At 37.6% G+C, this 19,846-nt stretch overlaps 1 protein-coding gene across 1 annotated transcript in view; it reads right to left on the minus strand.

The window, feature by feature from the left end:
- Positions 1–4,608: 4,608 nt before the first annotated feature.
- MCM6 (minichromosome maintenance complex component 6) overlaps positions 4,609–19,846 on the minus strand; it is a 31,157-nt gene continuing 15,919 nt past the window's right edge. Inside the window, exons 9-17 of the mRNA XM_014849526.3 lie at positions 18,002–18,143; positions 16,917–17,024; positions 15,736–15,891; positions 13,809–13,937; positions 12,425–12,586; positions 10,677–10,812; positions 9,935–10,090; positions 7,720–7,859; positions 4,609–5,032 (exon numbers count right to left, since the gene is read on the minus strand). Coding sequence (XP_014705012.1) covers positions 4,916–5,032; positions 7,720–7,859; positions 9,935–10,090; positions 10,677–10,812; positions 12,425–12,586; positions 13,809–13,937; positions 15,736–15,891; positions 16,917–17,024; positions 18,002–18,143 — 1,246 coding nt within the window. The 3' untranslated portion in view covers positions 4,609–4,915. The remainder of the gene's footprint in view (positions 5,033–7,719; positions 7,860–9,934; positions 10,091–10,676; positions 10,813–12,424; positions 12,587–13,808; positions 13,938–15,735; positions 15,892–16,916; positions 17,025–18,001; positions 18,144–19,846) is intronic.

The raw sequence follows: 19,846 nt of genomic DNA on the forward strand, positions 1-19,846 counted from the left end.
GGTTTGCAAATATATTCTCCCTTCAGTAGTTTGCCTTTTCATTTTCTTATTTTCCTTTCTGTGCAAAAGCTTTTTAGTTTGACGTAGTCTCATTTATTTTTGCTTTTTTTTTTTTTTTAAGATTTTATTTTTCCTTTTTCTCCCAAAGCTCCCCCATACATAGTTGCATATTTTTAGTTCTGGGTCCTTCTAGTTGTGGCATGTGGGTTGCCGCCTCAGTATGGCTTGACCAGCAGTGCCATGTCTGTAGCCAGGATTCGAACAGGGGAAACCCTGGGTGGCCAAAACAGAGTACGGGAACTTAACCACTTGGCCAGGGGCAGCCCCTATTTTTTCTTTTTTTCTTTTGAGGAAGATCAGCCGTCAGCTAACATCTGCTGCCAATCCTCCTCTTTTTGCTGAGGAAGACTGGCCCTGAGCTAACATCGGTGCCCATCTTCCCCTACTTTATATGTGGGACGCCTACCACAGCATGGCGTGCCAAGTGGTGCCGTGTATGCACCAGGGATCCAAACTGGCGAACCCCGGGCCGCCGAAGCGGAACATTTGCACTTAACCGCTGCACCACCGGTCCAGCCCCTTTACTTTTTTTGCCTTTGTGTTTGGTGTCAAATCCAAAAAATCATCACCAAGACTGATGTCAAGGAGCTTACTGCTCATGTTTTCTTCTAGGTTTATGGTTTCAGGTCTTGTGTTCAAGTCTTTAACCATCTTGAGTTAATTTTTGGGTATGGTTTAAGATAGTGGTTTAGTTTCATTCTTTTGCATGTGGCTGTCCAGTTTTCCCAGCACCATTTATTGGAGCAATTGTCCTTTCCCTACTGTATATTTTTGGCTTCTTTGTTGTAAATTTATGCCCATATATGCCTGGGCTTATTTCTGGGCTCTCTATTCTGTTCCATTGATCTGTGTGTCTGTTTTTATGCCAATACTGTACTGTTTTGAATACTACAGCTTTGCAATATAGTTTGAAATCAGCGAGTGTGATTCCTCCAGCTTTGTTCTTTTTTCTCAAGACTGCTTTGGCTATTCAGTGTCTTTGTTGTTCCACACAAATTTTAGGATTGTTCTCTTTCTGTGAAAAATGCCATTGAAATTCTGATAGGGATTGCATTGAATTTGTAGATTGCTTTGGGTATTATGGACATTTCAACATATTAATTCTTCCAATTCATGAGCATGGAATATCTTTCCATTTATTTATGTCTTCCTTAATTTATTTCATTAGTGTCTTATAGTTTTCAGTTTATAGGTCTTTCACCTCCTAGGTTAAATTTATTCCTACAACTTCTTTTTGATGTAATTGTAAATGAGATTGTTTTCTTAATTCCTCTATCTGATAGTTTGTTATTAGTGTATATAAACACAACAGATTTTTGCATATTGATTTTGTATCCTGCAACGTCACCGAATCTGTTAGTTAGTTCTAACAGCTTTTTGGTGGAGTCTTTAGAGTTTTGCATATATAATATCATGTCATCTGCAAATAGTGTTTTTCTTCCTTTCCAACTTGGACGCCTTTTATTTCTTTTTCTGGCTAATTGCTCTGGCTAGGACTTCCAATACTATATTAAATAAAAGTGGTGAGAGTTGGCATCCTTGTCTTGTTCCTGATCTTAGAGGAAAAGCTTTCACCTTTCATTATTGAGTGATGTTGGCTGTAGGCTTGTCATACATTATTATGTTGAGGTATGTTCCTTCTATACCTACTTCGTTGAGAGTTTTTATCATAAATGGATGTTCATTTTGTGAAATGCTTTTTTCTCCTTCTCTTGAGAAGATCATATAATTTTTATTTCTCATTTTGTTAATGTGGGGTATCACATTCATTTATGGATGTTGAACCAGCCTTGCACCCCTGGAATAAATCCCACTTGATCATGGTGTTTGCTCCTCTTAATGTGTTGCTGAATTTGGTTTGCTAATATTTTGTTGAGGATTTTTGCATCTATGTTCATCAGTGATATTGGCCTGTAATTTTCTTTTCTTTTGGCACCCCTGTCTGGTTTACGTATTAGGGTAATGCTGGCCTTGTAAAATGAGTTTGGAAGTGTTCCTTCTATTTTTGGAAGAGTTTGAGAAAGAATGGTATTAACTCTTCTTTAAATGTTTGGTAGAATTTACCAGTGAAGCCATCTGGTCCTGGACTTTTGTTGGAACGTTGATTATTGAGTCAATCTCCTTACTAGTAATTGATCTGTTCACATTTTCTATTTCTTCATGATTCAGTCTTGGTAGGTTATATGTTTCTAAGAATTTATCCATTTTTTCTAGGTTGTCCAATTTGTTGACATATAATTGTTCATAGCAGTAGCTTATGATTCTTTGTATATCCATATCACTTTTACTATCTCTTTCCTTTCCGATTTGAGTCCTCTCTTTTTCTTAGTGAGTCTAGCTAGAGCTTTGTCATCTTTATCTTTTCAAAAAATCAGCTCTTACTTTCATTGAACTAAGTTTTTTAGTCTCTATTTCATTTATTTCCACTCTGATCTTTGTTATTTCTTCTACTAGCTTTGGGTTCCATTTATTCTTCTTTTTCTAGTTCCTTGAGGTGAAAAGTTAGGTTGTTTGAGATCTTTCTTGTTTGTTGATGTAGGTATTTCTCTATGAACTTTCTTCTAAGTGCTTTTGCTGCATCCCACAAGTTTTGGTATGTTGTATTTCCATTTTCATTGGCATCAAGGTATTTTTTTTTCCTTTTGACCCATTGGTTGTTCAGTAGCATGTTGTTTAATCTCCACATATTTGTTTAATTTCCAGTTTTCTTCTTGTAATTGATTTATAGTTTCATATCATTATGGTTGGAAAAGATGCTTGATATGATTTCAATCTTCTTGAATTTATTAAGACCTGTTTTGTGACCTAACATATAATCTGTCCTGGAGAGTGTCCCATGTGCACTTGAGGAGGTGTGTTCTGTTGCTTTTGGATGGAACGTAGTGTGTATGTTAAGTCCATCTGATCTAACATGTTGTTTAAGGTGAATGTTTCCTTACTGATATTCTGTCTGGATGCACTATCCAGTGATGAAAAGTGGGGTATTAAAATCCCCTACCATTATTGTGTTGCTGTCTATTCTCTCTTTAGGTCTGTTAATATTTGCTTTATATATTTAGGTGCTCCTATGACTATATTTGCACATTTTCTTTTCCATGTGTCCTAGAGATATTTCCATTTCAAAGGTCTATGTTTATCTCATTTTTGTTTGTATATCCCACAGCATAGCTATATCACAATTTATTTAGTCATTTCCTTACTGATGGACATCTGTTGGGATTTGGTTGAAAATACATTAAATTCATAGATCTGTTGACAACTTACAATATTCAAGACTTCCCATTCAGGAACATGTTATGTCTATCCACTTACTGAACATTTGTCTAATTTTCTCTATAATGATCTGGGACATGCTCCATCATCCATTAGCCACTTCACCTCTCTGAGAAGTAATATGTGGAGGAAGGGGGTGTGTGGAAATGTAAGCCCACTTATTCACATGTACAAAATCTGACTTCATTTATATTAATGACCCCCCCCCCCCCCCCCCCCCCCCCCGCTCTGGAGCCCCCACTCTCACCAACGACAGAATTGGGGAGGGGAGGACAGATTCACCAGAAAGGGACTCCTATTTCCTGGGCTTCACATTCTCCTTCGTAAATATTGGATCAAATTAAAGTTCAAATTCCTGTCATGCTATTTCTCTCTTTACAGGACATTTTCGCCCCATTTAACAAGCTGGGAGTAAGTGCAGGGAGGGGCTCTTTCTTGCTGTCTCCTGGGTTTTCACTAGAATGTTCTGTCACCTGTTCCTGAATGTCCTGCTTATTTGTCTATGCCTTTTACTAGCATCTTCTAACTGCCTCAACAGGAAACCTGAGATCCTACACCCGTGGTTTCCTCGACCCGACAGCCTCTCCTAGTCTCATTAATTAGGAACATACTTTTGACAGGAGCTTATACCCTGCATCTGCCAAGTGTGCAACTTTATCCATTTCCAGTCCCCCTCACTCTTACTGTTTTTAAGCCAGTGGAGTGAAGTTACTATTAGTGAACTCACATGCCACAAACAACATTCCGTAACTGGCTCTGCAGCCCCAGGATGCCATCTGTTGTTAAAACCTGCAACAATAGGAACTGCTGTGTCATGAACATGCTGATTATAGCTAAGTCTCAGTGGCTGTTACTATCATAAACAGTAACAGTTTTTTCCTGGAAGAAAGCCATAATATTTGGGGATGGTTTGTAATATAGACAATGACATATTTTCTCTTAAAAAAGCAGTTAGAAAATAATTCTGAGAAATTACTCTTAGGACACATGAGTTAAGGAAATTATTTAAAAAATTTTCAATAAACTTATTTTTAAACTATCCTAAAGAAAATAAAACAGAACTGGAATTAACCTTGGAAAGTCATCTCCAAGGCCCCTTACCCTTCATACCAATTCTAATAAGGACTCCTCCTCACAGGAACCTATCCTAAAGGCTCATCACAATGGCATACTTCCACCCCCTTGTCCCAGATTAAGTAAAAAGGGAAAGACTCATATTCACAAGAAGATGAAAGCAATAATTAAGGTAGAGTATAAATAAATCCAATAGACAACTGCAGAACCAGTTATTTTATTTTGATTAAAAAGCAGCAGTTGGTAATTGAAGTTATTTTCCCAGGAAGATACACACATCATAAGTAACAGACCCTCTCCTACACATGAAAAGCAGCACAGTAAACAAAGGGCTAAAGCCTGTGTTGGTATAAAAGCGTATGACAGAAACATGACACAACCATCCAAATTCTGTTCTTATTCCTGAAGCATCACTCCCAGAAGCATTCCTCTCTCTAGGAGAGCTCCATGCAGACTCAGGCCAGGAGGCAGCAGGCTGCAGTTTCTCGGGTTAGCTACTTTCAATACCTCAATCTTCAAGCAGGTAGTTAGGGTTAACCACCAGGTAGGGATCTTCTTCATAGCTCTCACTTCCTTCTGTCGAGCCTTTCAATCCAGCTTGTGTGAGCTCAATTAGAACATGATCCTATGAAAGAAAGATTTGTCCTCAGGTCTCCAGCAGTATTACAGAAGTGCCCAGATACACAGGACTTGAGTTTTTTTCTAAATGTATGCTACTAACATTTTCTTTCATTTCCCCACTAGAAACTCCTAGAAAAAGGACGATACCTTAAAATCATTAACAAGGTTCTGCTAAATCCTTCTCCTTAGAATATACACCTCTTCATACCATAAACCTCTTTTGAAAAATTAAGAAATATATAAGTAAACTCAACAGACATTGTGACTTTAATAAGGTTTCTTGGCATATTACACCTAGTACTTGTAACTATAATTTCAAAAAAGAATGAACATAATGCATGAATTTTAAGATTATGAAATTGTGTAAAATCCTCTGTTAAATATGTTTATCACTGATAAAAGTGTTCACTTTCACTTAATAATATGTTAAGTTTAAATTACTGGCCACTGAACTCTTTCATGTACCATTCATTCATAACTCAGTTAGATGTAGAATCTAAAGATAATTAACATGGGAAGATTTTCACTCTGAGCTATTAGCTAATAAAAAAGTAGAACATGCCATGTGTCTTAGAAATCTTGATAACAGAGTTCAAGCCACAATGTTCTTATCAGTCAGTCTCAAATGTTCACAAATGAGAAGGACTCCTAGCCAAACCCATACTGAGAAACTCAGAGAATAGTGATTTGATCCTAAGAAGGTAGGGAAGTCCCACAGTATGAGCACTAATGCCACTAAGAGGCACTGGACACTTTCAAGCACTCACTCTATGTACTAACACACCCTCAAAGGCAGCACATTTGATCAGCACAGTACAAGTTCGCTAGTCTTTAGTAGCGAGTTAGCTCAGGTGGTGAGTCAAACTGAAAAAGTTTAGATCAGTTGATTTTAGAATGTGTCCCAATGTGAATTTTGTGTGTTAGTCATTTTATCTTACACTGATCCTGGGAGGCACTATGGAGGGAAGAGCTGGCCTGGTTCAACACAGTGCCCACCACTAGGAAGACAACTCTGGGCACGCACCATCCCAGTTCAGCTTTATTTTCATACATATCACTTATTAAATTCTGACCTGAGTAGCTGTTGTCACCATCCCCCAACACACAACTAATCATACACTCATTGATTCCCACAGGTGACAAACCCTGATATGTGACACCTATAAAATTTATATATTGAGTACTGTGAAGAGAACTGTAGGACGGTTGAATCTCTGCCATTTGAACAGAAAAATTCAATTCTTCAACAAAGATGGCCAAGGGGAAGAGTGCTAGGAAATGAGGTGAGCAAGGTGACCCGGGGCTGACTGTGGAGGGTTCTGCAGGCCACAGTATGGAGACTGGTTTTATCCTAAACGTGAGGGAAGAACTGGAAGGAAGGGCACTAAAACAATTTGATTTGTTAAAATATCTGTCTGGCTGCTGGGCAGAGAGCCAATACAAGGGCGGGCAGTTGGAGGCTCCTATGGAAGTCCAAGCATGCGTGGATGTGAAGGTGGTGAGAATACACACAGTGAAGGCAGGGCTCACAGGGTTTGCTGCTAGAAGGAAAAGTTGTGAGGGGAAAATGGAATCAAGGAAACTTCTAAGGCGTGTGGCCTACAGCCGCTGAGTAAATGGGAACACTGGAGGGGGGAGAGAACTGTCTTGAACACGTTAAGTGTGAGATGCCTATTAATTTGCAGGTAGGCAGCTGGCTACATACACCTGGAATTTAGAGGAGAGGTGAGAGCTGGAGAGATAAATCTGGGAGTCATCAGCAGGTGGGTTTAAATTCATAGAATGAAATGAGATCACTTAGGTAATAAATGTAATAGAAAAGAAGTCTGAGGACTGAGCACAGTACTCCAAAAAGTGACAAGAGAAAGACTCAGGAAGAGATCAAGAGGAAAAACCAAGGAGACATGAGTAAACCCAGGAGAATACGGTGACTCAGAAGCCAAGTGAACAAAGTATTTCTAGGAGTGATCAACTGTGACAAACGCTGCTGACAGGCTGAATATGGAGAACGACCAATTGATTTGAGCAGAGAGAAAGTATGCATGTAGTGGTCCTTTAAGGGAGTGGGACAATGAACTAACTAGGGGAAAGTAACAGCATTGGGGAGTGCAACTGTGAGGTCACTAAGACAGAAGTAAAGAACTGTCCACTTGAGAACTGTGGTCATGAATTTACGATAAGAATGGACACGTGGTTGTACGCTTTTCTCCAGATACTTAAACTGCTTGGATATAGGTATAGAAAAAGAATTAGACTAACCAAGGCTGGGGTATTGCCAAGAAGTAAAACAGAGAGAGAATCAAGTTGAGGGTCAAAGGGTTATTATGAGATGGACCATAGACTGTAAGCTGGGTAACGTGGGAGGTAAGGGTATGAGGAAGATGAAACGTAGAAAATACGTGAGTGGTCAGGATGCTTAAAGATTTATGGTAATGGGAGTGGAAAACAAAAGGTTAAAAACACTCCAGTAGTAAGACCCTAAAACCACCTTCCCAGATTTAACTTAAGTTCTCTTTATTTTAGCAGAGGAAATAAATCAATTAATTGCTGTTAATTCTCTCTTGTTTTATAGCTCCTAATTCTGACTAGACGCTACTGATTCAAAATAAATGAACACCTAATGAACCTACAGATAGCAGGCGTGAACTCCCTCCCTCATTAATACTCGAGCAAGTGCAGCTCTGTACGTACGTAGTGGGTGAGTCGATGAATGACTTTCTCTATGATTCTCTTTTTATTTATAAGTTCCTCTTCAGAATCTATTTCTGATTCAATTTCCTTCAAGTACCAGTTAACAAGCTCACTCCTCTTTAATGCCGACTCATCCTCTTCTGCAACAAAAAATACATTTTAAAAGGATTAAATTATCCTCCTAGCAAACTGTATTGCCAATTCTTGGAGTTTGCATACACAAGATAAGGTACAGATTAGATAACCATCAACCTGTCAGAAACCACATCTCCTGAAATAAGATTTGCAATGTTCCAGCACAAGCCTGAAATAACCTGTCATATTACTTGTATTAAAGTATGCCTTATTTTATCCCGAAGAGAAAAATCTAATAAAATAGACACTATAAGAAACAAGTTTCTTAAAGCTATTAAGATTTCAAAGGAAGAAGGTGTTTCCTTCATCTTCTTATCCTTCATCACCTATGAGAATGTTTGTCAACAGCAACTGAAAGCATAAATTAGGAATTAAGCAACAGCACGAAAAACTGTTTAAATATAACTTTTCCTCTTTGGAAAAGGGAAGACTATGAAATTGAGGTCAATCAAGAATTGAAATCCATGAGTGGTCACTCAAAACAAAAAGTTACTAATTTACTCCTGTCTGCCTAGAGTCTAAAGCAGAACTCTAAATTCACAAGAAATGGTGGAACCTAGATAATATAACTATCACAGAAATAAAGTATAATAAAAGAAAACTCTACTTAGTCTTGATTCTAGGAATTGCTAATAAAATGAGAATTCAAAATAGGAAAACTTTAGTTTTACAATGATAATGCCTTTGAAAAATTTTTTTTATGGGCTACACTTCAGTGGTTTGTTCAAATGTTCCTGGGGAAGTGACGTCCTTGGTTTAAAGTTGTGCTCCCTGTGCTGGACTAAAGAACAGCTGAGAATTAATAACTTACTTGACTGGGTGAACAGTGTTTTTCTTTTTTTAAGGCAAGGAAGAAGACCTAGCAGAATTTATCTGTGGAATGCAGACAGTGTCTGGGTGCTAATCATATCCTTGCTCCATCAGCTGTTTGCCATGTTTAAAACTTAGTTGCACCAGAGAGAAAGAGACTAATGACGTAACGTGAACACAAGAACATGTGAGCTCCCGAATCTTTTTAGAAGGGAGTGGGGCTAAAACTCGTCTGTCCTAGTGGCCCCTTTACTGCCTTCTCTCCTCCTTCCCACTGACCCACAGTTCCCAAGGGAGTGAGGGCAGAAAGTAAAGAGCTCAAATCTTTATGAAGCTAAGACAACCTCTGGTGTTCTCTTCTTCCATTGCAGATTAGACACTGTGATGAAACAGAATGTCCGGAAGCCAGCATATTGGAACTTTTAAATAAGAACTACCCGATGGTTAACCACCAAACTGAAATTCAAGTTCGACTCCTTGAATTAATCATTTTCCTTCTGCTTTCTGGCTAACTACAGGTTGATAAAACTTGGAATAGCATGGTAAAGCAGTTAAGGGCAGGAAGCACACTAATGCCTAGATATTACACTTTCCTATGGAGAAATGAGGATCTTTATTTCAATTTCTAGATTGGAATATACTTGGCTAATATAGGCTTTTGAGTTCAACTACTTGCCTATGAAATATAAATACTCTAGGAGTCTATCCATTTTAAACAAAGCCAGTGTAAGGAGCAGTGATTTTGCATCTGTAAAAACGCTTGTTAGGGGCCAGCCCAGTGGCATAGCGGTTACGTTCGTGTGCTCCGCTTAGGTGGCCTGGAGTTCACAGGTTGGATCCTGGGCACAGACCTACACACCACTCATCAAGCCATGCTGTGGCAGTGTCCCACATACAAAATAGGGGAAGATCGGCATAGATGTTAGCTCAGGGCTGATCTTCCTCACCAAAACAAAACAAAAAGCCATTTTTTCAGTGTTTCTTTATACATTATCAGATCCCAAATTCTGCAGTATTATCCCAAATAATCCCAAATTAAAATAGGCCAAGGACATTAACAAGAATTATCCATAAACCTTTGCCTGACGATGAACTTGTGGGGAAACGTCCAGGCTGGCATACTCTGTAGATACCCTTTGCTAAAGTGACCTTGTCTAACAATTTATCATTTCTTCTGACACAACAATACAATCTGTAGCAATCAGAAGTGGTTTGTGCCAATAGACTTTATGCAAAGGGCTGAGCATGTGAGCAGCATTAGCACACTCACCTTCTTCCACCTTTCTGAGGTGAAGCACAATAAGGTTAGAGATTCGGCAGTATTCAGAGAAGCTCAGCCTTAAGGAGGCCTTCGGAATAGAATCTTGGTTTATGTCTTCACCATGGCCGTTGATTCCATTCACAGGAGCAGGGCTGTCAGCACGACCTAGATGAAATATTAACCTTCTGAATATTAGTTTTGTGCCTCCAACACTCCCCTATCAAATGTTTATAAATGTACTAGTTATATTTTAATACTAATTTCAAAACAAGCATATAGTCATACTCCGTGTTTAGTAGTTTTACAAATAAATTAGAAGCAAATTTGTAAATGCTACTAGTGAAAGCAAAAAATAATTAGGAAGGAATGGGAATGATGGGAGACAGAAAGATTTCATAATCTAAAAGTGCATTTGCAACATTATAGACAAAACTTAAATTTCTGCTATGTGTCTGTTCTAACGTACTTGAGAAAGTTTTTAATTCAAAAGCAAAATAACAATACAAATAAGCCCAAAGGAATTAAGTCCACTATCATCATTTTGGTATATTTTCTTTCAGTCTTTTAAGCATATATATTTTATATCAGCTATTTAATTGTATTTTAACTTGTAAACAGTTAATAAAATTCAAGATCCATTTTTCCCTTTGCTAGACAGACTTCATAACCACCAAAGAGTGCACTTTTACTGTGATGTCTCAGAGGACATTCTGGTCCCTAACTCCAGAACAGTCATGAACAAACGACTCACCATTGATGCCATCTGGGCCCTCATCTACCTCCATCTGGGCCTCTTCTTCTTGGTCCAGATTGACATCAGGTGTTTCTACACGAATGATTGATTTGTTCAGTAACCTGAAAGCTTCCTTCACGTGTTTAGGCTGGACCTAAACCAACCAAGAAGCGGAAAATCAGTAAGTCACTCTTCTTGACACACCAAACAGATTTTCTCCATACAGAGTCATAGTGGTATTTTGGTTTTCTCACACCCTCTGCTCTCACACACACACATAAGATATGAGATAGCACCATAAATTCACCAGAATGGTGAAAAAGAGTGACAAAAAGAAAGAAAAATCTATTAGAGATTCCTCTCACACAGGTTAGTTCTATAAAACACAACTTAGGAAACATCACAATGAAAAAAAGGGTACAAATGGCAGAAATGAAGAACCATGGTTTGTTTTATTTATTTATTTTTTTAGATGTGTATCGTAATATATTTTGAATAGAACCATGGTTTTTAAAGAATTTTAAAGAAGCCTGATTTTTACGAATTCCCCTCCACCATGACCTATTCCTTCTCTGCAGATCCCACTATATTCCTCCAGATACCCTTCACTCTTGCAAAACTTTCGACCTTCACTCTAAAAAAGCCTATCAAAATTCTACATACCCTGCAGTGATCAAGTTTAAATGTTGGCACCTCCCTAAACCCTTCCCCTTCGTTAGGAAAGAATTAATCTCTGCACTCTTTGCTGGTGACACTCCATAATAATATCCTCCCTCTGGTATTTCACATGCTTAATTAAATGTATGTCTTGCTCCCACCAGATTATCAGCAATGGAAGGCAGGGGCTCTCTTATTCATCTCTTATCCCACAAAGATGTCCATTAAATGTCAGGTGAATCAAAAAATATCAAATAAGACAGCGTGAAAGTACTTTGTAAAGAGCAAAGCACCATATCAGAGAACTTGAAAAATTAAATAAAAAGAAAAAAAGACAAAAACTGAATCTATAGGGATAGAAATGGTGATTGAAATCAGAACACTGGTTACTTCTGGGAAGGGGGCTAAGATTGAAAAAGGGCACAAAGGAACTTTCTGGGATGATAGAAACGTTCTTTATCTTGAGCTCGGTGGTCACAAGGGTATATGTAAAAAGTCAAAGCTACACATTTTCTTTGATGTAAATTATACCTCAATCATACTATCAAAAGAAAAATAGCCAACTCTTTCTTCAAATAAAATCTTACACTGTTTAATATATAAAGCTAAGTAAAAGCAGGGCTGCTTTGCTTGAAGCAGAGATGAGGGCTTGAATGCCCTTCTACCCTGCTCCGCATTTGCTCTCTAAATACCCAATGACATGGACAGTTTAATAACCAAACACTATACAAACCTAAGGGGAGAGTTCCCTTTGAGGCTGGGGGCTACCTTATCCTATCTGTATCCCCAGCCCAGAGGCCTAGCACATTGTAGAGTTTAAACTAATTTTTCTTGAATGAATGGCATGAATGGTAAATCACTTCTATACGTACTCATAATCCTTGACATCATTATCTCATTACTATTAATCTAACTACTGCACTCAATAAATGATCGACAGCAACCTTCTCAAAGGGAGAAATCCCAGAGTCACGCATCCTCTGAGCACTCAATAGTTATACAAAAATACATCTGCAGCGAAAGCCGGTATGTCCTATACCAAAGATTAAATACATGCTTATAAGCCAAGTCAGTTTCTCCTCCTCCTTATGTTAAAGTGACTTTGAGACCTCATCACAGCAGTGCATCCGAGCCATCGCTTCAGAGAGGCGGATCATGCTCTCGAGCTGTCGCACTGTAATCCTCCATGAAGACTTGGTTACTCCAGAACCATCCCTCTGACGGAGACGTTTATACTGTTCCACGATGAAGTCCTCTGACTCTTTAGAAATCTGTTTCAGAACATCACTCAAGTGAGAGCACTTCTACTTAATGAGAGCTGCGTTAAACCTAAGTTTAAGAGCCTTCCAGGTGGAGACACTTTGGGGAACTGAGAGAGTCAAAACTCTGAAGTCAATGACAAAGAAATAAGACTGAAATGCCTTTCAAAAATAAATTAACACTAAAGGGGCCTGTGAATTCCATGTGTCAATTTTATGAATAGGAAGACAGCAGGGTTAGTATTTAAGCAAATGGCCATTTCTAAAAAATGCCAAAGCTCATTACACAAATTAATGCTCAGGCTATTCTTGAGGCTCAGTTAATTAACCCATGCTGTCTCTGAGAAAAAGTCAATATATATATACACCACCTATTTCAGTAAATTTTATTATTTGTTGAATAATAACAACAAAGTGAGGCATAGGAAAAAACCCTCAGTTTTTCAGAGCAAGGAACTCAATACATCAAGGAAGGATGCCAAAGTCACAGAGGGACCAGTACATACGGGGAACAAATGCCTCTCACAGAGAAGGGACCCATCACCCTTAGTTTTTAATGACTGAGCTTCTTTGGGGACAGTGAGGGTCAATCCCAATATTACGGATAATCAAGTGAAGGTGAGGGATAATTAAAATCTAAGGTAACTCCCAAAAGTCAAGCTAGACCATAGTCCAAAAAACTCAACCAGAATCTTTTCTTTTCATATTCTATTTCAGAAAAATGCCAAACAAAACAGATGCATTACGGAGGTTTATTCCAAAAATAAATGCCCAAGGGAGTATCCTGGGTCCAGTGCAGATTCAACCCAATGAACTACATCAATTACTGTAAAACAGTAATTCACATTCCTCACAATGACCCGGAGGGATCCAAGCTTTTCCTCACACAGACTGGAGAGCATTCGGTAGACTATGGATTTAAGCACATACACAGTTTTAAGATTCTTAGGAATAATGGTTGAAATAAAAGGACGTCCTACGTTATTTGGTTATTCAAAACTCTTTACCCATAAAAATCTTTCTATTAGCACCTAACAAGTAAAAGCAATAGAATTATTCAGTTTTTTAAAATTCCCTTTTCTCAGCTCTCTCTGAAGAAACAAGCTGTTCTTAACACATACAAACAAAAAACCCAACCAAGTACAGGTTCAGTTAATTTCCACATAAGCTTTTTGTGAAAATGCCACTTTCATATGCCCACCATGCCCTATTACAGTACAAAAGCCCAGGTTACCTTGGGTTTAAACTGTCTTGCAAAAAGAAGATACCTCCTGATATCATCAAGGGAGTAGACACGATCAATCGAATCCTCAATTCTTGAATGCAGGTCTACTATACGTCTGGCAATAGCATAATCTGTAACCTAATTCAAATAAGAAAATCACTTTGATCAGTCACAGCAATATCCACTTCAGACTATCCCAGGCATTAAGAAATTATTTACAGCTAAAAACAAGCTGTAATATGTCACTGAAAGATGTGTTAATGGGTATCAAGTTTCTGAGGAAAGTTTGGTACCAGTTTCATTTAAAATCAAAATTTTAGATGCATACCTTTGCTCTACTCTAAGAATATTCCTGAAGGAATTAACTGACTTTAATCATAATAGCAGAATTAAGATTTCTAGGGCCACCAGTGTATGCCAGGCACTGTTGCCTTGTATCTAGAAGCATTAACTCATGCAACCCTCACAAAAGCCTTATTAGGTAGGTAATATTATCCTCATTTTACAGATGAGCAAAGTGAGGCCCAGAGAGGTTAAGTAACTTGTCCAACATAGTAATTAGTAAGTGATGGAGCCAGGATTTGAACAGTCTACCTTCAGAGTCCAGGCTCTGAGCCACTACATTATATTGCAGCTTATGAATATATGGAGATAATCATCATAGAATTGTTATTAACATTGAAAAAAATAAAATCATACTAAAAATATGCAATTTACTCTCAAATGGTACAGAAAAAACATAGAGATATAGACAGCAAATGATAAAGCAAATAGGGCCAAATGTTAATATGTGAACGGAATAAAGAGTATATGGGTGCTATATGCACTACTCTACTTCTTGCAACTTTTCTGTAAGTTTGAAATTATTTCCAACAAAAGGTTAAAAATTAATTTAATGAATCATGTACAAACAGGAAGATATGAAAATCAGACAAGTTTCAACTATGGGGGATGGGGGAGTTTGGGTCAAATAGTTACATGGATTTGTGAAGAAAAAACAAACCAAAACATAAAAGACTAACTTTCCAAACATTCACATAATGGAAGGCAACTCTTATTTAGCTAACATTTAAAGTTTCACTGTAAGCAAGAGGTAGGCATTGTGCCTAATGCATGCTCAACAATTAAAAGTAGAGCCTATGATACTAGCTTCTACAGAATGTCATTCTGTAATTCTGCGCACATCTTAGCTGTGCAATGTTGTTAAATATTTAAGTCTAAGTATAAATATCTCTAATACTAACATGTTAGAATTCAAGCAAATCCACAATTTTACATTCAATCTTAAAAGTTACATAATTAAGAAAAAAAATGTGATACATATTCAACAACTTGATGGGAAGATACAGGAGGACAAATGACTCATGATTTGAACAAAAACCAAAAAAACCCCAAAAACCACCACACCCAATGAAAGAAAAAAATTCTTATAAAAATCTTAAAAAAGTATAGCTGGGAATTAATTGTAATATGTTTTCTTTTTTCTTTCGTGAATTAAAAAACAGGGGCCAACCCGGTGGCATGGTGGTTAGGTTTGCAGGTTTGGATCCCGGATATGGATGGACCTAGCATCACTTGTCAAGCCTCGCTATGGCAGTGTCCCACATGGAAAAAATAGAAGACTGGCACAGAGTTAGCTCGGTGACAGTCCTCCTCAAGCAAGAAGAGGAAGACTGGCAACAGATGTCAGCTAACTCAGGGCCAATCTTCCTCACACTCGCACGTGTGCACACACACACACCAGTAATTCAAGTGACTTTATTTTGAATTGCTTAATAAAAATCCTTTGCCCAATCTTGGGCCACTCTGAGAGAAATGAAAGGTCAATGCAAATACATGCACCAGCTGTTCAGGAATACAACTTCCAGCCTTGTCTCACTCAATTACTCAAATTGGAAATAACAAAGAAGCTAAGAGCGACAGCTCATGTGGTTACCTCATTACATTCATCCACAAGTATAAAGAAGAGATCAAATCGGGACATGATGGGAGCTGACAAATTTATATTCTGTTTCAATGATTTTGATCTGTCATAATGTCCACTGATTGGGTTTGCTGCTGCCAAAATGGACGTCCTGGCATTCAGAGTAGCCTGACCACAAAAGAAAGAATCATGACAGGTTTAAAAAGACATCTGGAATATCTAATAAACACATGACAAAATACTCAATCTCACTCATAATTAACTAAATGCAAACCAAAATAATAAGATATCATTTTTCATCTATTGAACCATCAAAATTAAAGTGTGATAATACATAGCATGCTAACAGGCACTCCCACAGGATGGTGGTGGTATGATGTGCATACCCTTTAAGCCAGCCATTTCTTATTAGGAATTTATCTTGCAGCTAGGTACAGGAAGATATGTATTCAAGGATGTTTACTAGAAGATTGTTCATAATACAAAGGCGGGAAAGGACCCAAATGTCACTCTGTAAGAGTCTAATAAGCCAAATTGGGGTACCTACACTTGAAAACCATGGAGTAATAAAAAACCACAGTGGATCTAATATGTACTGATATAGAAAGCTCGCCAAAATAAGACTATGAAGTTAAATGACCAAGAAATAAAACTGTACATATTATGCTTATTTATGTATAAGATATTCCTGAAAGGGGCATAAACTCAGCAGGTACTTCTGAGCATCTATTGGTGCCGGGAGTTGCAGGGGAAGATTTCTCTTTTTAATTTATATTTTAGTATACTGCTTAAATTTTCCTTAATTACTTGAATATATTAATTTTATTTAAAAATTTTTGTTTCTCTCTAATGCTGGTTACAATGTTGTACTTATTATTTTCATTAAATAATTTGTCAAGTTTGATTATTTTTGTTACAATTGGAAGCATGCTTTATTAAAGAACACAGAAGCTCTGTGGAAATTTTGAGAAGAGAAGTGCTAAAAACTTTACCTCTACTCTGTCACAGCAATACGTTTTCACAGTACCCTAAGTAGCACCTATAATTTGGATTAATAATCCTCAGGGCTGTGTTTTCTATTTCAAAGAACAGGTTTCATATTGAAGTAATGCATTTCAGCCAGTGAATGTCTCTGGAGCTGCATTAATCTACAAGGCTAAGGCACAGTACAGTGAACAGAAGAACACACCTACCTTCACTCCTGCTTTCGTAATGGAGATGGTCTGCTGTTCCATAGCTTCATGAATAGCAACTTGATCCCGCACATCCATCTTATCAAATTCATCAATACAACACACACCCTGTAACCAAACAAATCTAGCCTAAGAAATTGTCTTTCAGATGTCAAATGGCAAGTAAGCTTAAAGTTTGCTACTACAGAGACCTTTCCATTCTCTAAACGACTGGAAGATAGGCAAGTAAACAATCCCAATTCTCTCTACTAGAGTAAGATAGTTCAATAGATCTCCGAGGTAGAAGGAACTACCCGCTTTGACTCATTTTAAACTAACAGCAAGACTGAAAAACAGAAAGTCACTCATTGCACTTTTACTCAACATCAAAACATTGTGTAGGGGCTGGCCCAGTGGTGTAGTGGTTAAGTTCGCACACACTGGTTTGGCGACTCGAGGTTTGCGGGTTCAGATCCTAGGTGCAGCCCGAGACACCACTCATCAAACCATGCTGTGTTGGCATCCCACATACAAAATAGAGGAAGATTGGCACAGATGTTGGCTCAGGGACAATCTTCCTCAAGGAAAAAGAGGAGGATTGGCAACAGATGTTAGCTCAGGGCCAATCTTCCTCACCAAAACCCAAACCAAACCAAAACAAAACACTGTGTAAATCTCAAGGTCAAAATATTCTGGGTCGCCTCAGCATTGATTTTAGGCTTGGAAAGTGAAGGGTGAAGTTGGAACATAATGTTTACAAGCATGTATAACTACAACTTGTATAAATTCACAGAGCTAATTGATCTATGTCAAATACATGTAAAATGCAACAGACATACTCAAAGGGGTGTCAGAGTCTAGAAAGGAAAAATTGCTGGGAAGTACAAGTCACAGCAACTACACATGCTCAGGGCAAGCAATACAATCTAGACAGGTTCAAAAGTGCTGATTAATGATGACAATCCCAATTAAATTCTAGATTAATCAGACTATGATTTACTAAAAATACTTTTTTTTAAGGACATCTTTTTAACAGAAACTTATACGCCTTTACTGATAGGGGCTATTCTGCTTTCTTTATATCCAAGAGTGTAAAATGTTCTTACGTTATCGGCCAGCATCAAAGCTCCAGCCTCAATGACAAACTCATGAGATTCTTCATCTCTCACAACAGCTGCTGTTAGGCCAGCAGCACTGGATGCTTTCCCACTGGTGTAGACAGCTCTGGGACTGAATTCCTCCACGTGCCTGTTCAAGGTTATCATATTCATTAATATGTGACTACAAGCCTCCTTTCCAGGAATGTCAGCTGACAGGATTTATATCAATTAAGAATTTAAGTTTCTTAAAAAACATTTGAGACAGGCATTAAGCTTAAGCAATTCATAAAGACTGATGCCATACATCAAGTAGAAAGCCTTATCTCCTCTGGCCTTTGATATAGATTTAAATCCATTCCTGTCAAATGGAAGATGAAGTTCATACATGACAAAAACATCAATTTTAAAAGAAGTCTTTAATAGTAAATAGTTTAGCAACAACAATCTATTAGAAGGCCATGAGCTTAAAAAACAAAACAAGAAAAAGCTGAATGTGAGATTTATTCCAAAAATGCAATGTTGATTTAACATCTAAAAATCAGTAATATGCCATGTTAAGATTGTAAAAGAGCTGTCTCAATGGATGTAGAAAAAGCATGTGACAAAAGCCAACACCTTTTCATGATAAAAGCTTAACAAACTAGAAATAGAAGAGACTTTCCCTCAACCTGATAAAGGGCATCTATGAAAACCCATAGCTAACATCATACTTAATGGTAAAAGGCTGAATGCTTTCCCCCTAAGATCAGGAACAAGACACAGATGCCTGCTCTCACCACTCCTGTTCAACATTATACAGAATGGTCTAGGCAGGGCAAGTAAGCAAGAAAAAGAAAAAAGCACCCAGATTTGAAAAGAAAAACAACTATCACTATTTGCAGATGACATGATCTTATAAGAAAATCCTATGGAATTCACTAAAACAGAACGAATAAATTAGTTCTGCAAGATCAAAGATCATCAATTGTATCTCTATACACTTGCAATGAACAACCCAAAAATGAAAATAAGAAACCAGTTCCACTTACAATAGCATCAAAAAGAATAAAATACTTAGAAACAAATTTAACAAAAGAAGTGAAAGCCTATACCCTGAAAACTACAAAACACTGCTGAAAGAAATGAAAGACCTAAATAAATGGAAAGATATTCCATGTTCACAGATCAGAAGACTTAATGTGAAAAAGCCAATACACCTTAAACTGATCTACAGATTCAATGCAATTCCTCTTAATATCATAGCTGGGTTCTTTGTAGAAACTTACAAGCTGATTCTAAAATTCCTATGGAAAGTCAAGGGACTCAGAATAGCTAAAACAATCTGGGGGGAAGAAAAGAAGAGTTGTATGACCCACACTTCCTGATTTAAAAACTTACTACAAAGCTATAGTAATCAAGACAGTGCGGTACTGGCCTAAGGACAGACATAAAGATAAATGAAATATAACTGAGAATCCAGAAATAACCCCTCATATTTATGGTCAACTGATTTTCGACAAGAGTACTAAAACAATTCAATGGGGCAAAAGAACAGTCTTGATTTTGAGATAACTGGATATCCACATACAAAAGAATAAAGCTGGTCCCCGACTTCACACCATATACAAAAATTAACTCAAAATGGATCAAGGACCCAAACTTAAGAGAACTGAATTTAAAGTATAGAAGAATCAAAAGCAAGTACCTAAACAGATACTTGTAAGCCAATGTTCACAGCAGCATTATTTACGATAGCTCAAAGATGGAAACAACCCAAATGTTCATTGATGGATGAATGGATAAACAAAATATGATAAATACATACAATGAAGAATGCATTATTCAGTCTTAAAAAGGAAATTCTGAGAGATT

This window comes from Equus asinus, chromosome 4, assembly GCF_041296235.1.
Source record: "Equus asinus isolate D_3611 breed Donkey chromosome 4, EquAss-T2T_v2, whole genome shotgun sequence".
Classification (NCBI taxonomy): domain Eukaryota; kingdom Metazoa; phylum Chordata; class Mammalia; order Perissodactyla; family Equidae; genus Equus; species Equus asinus.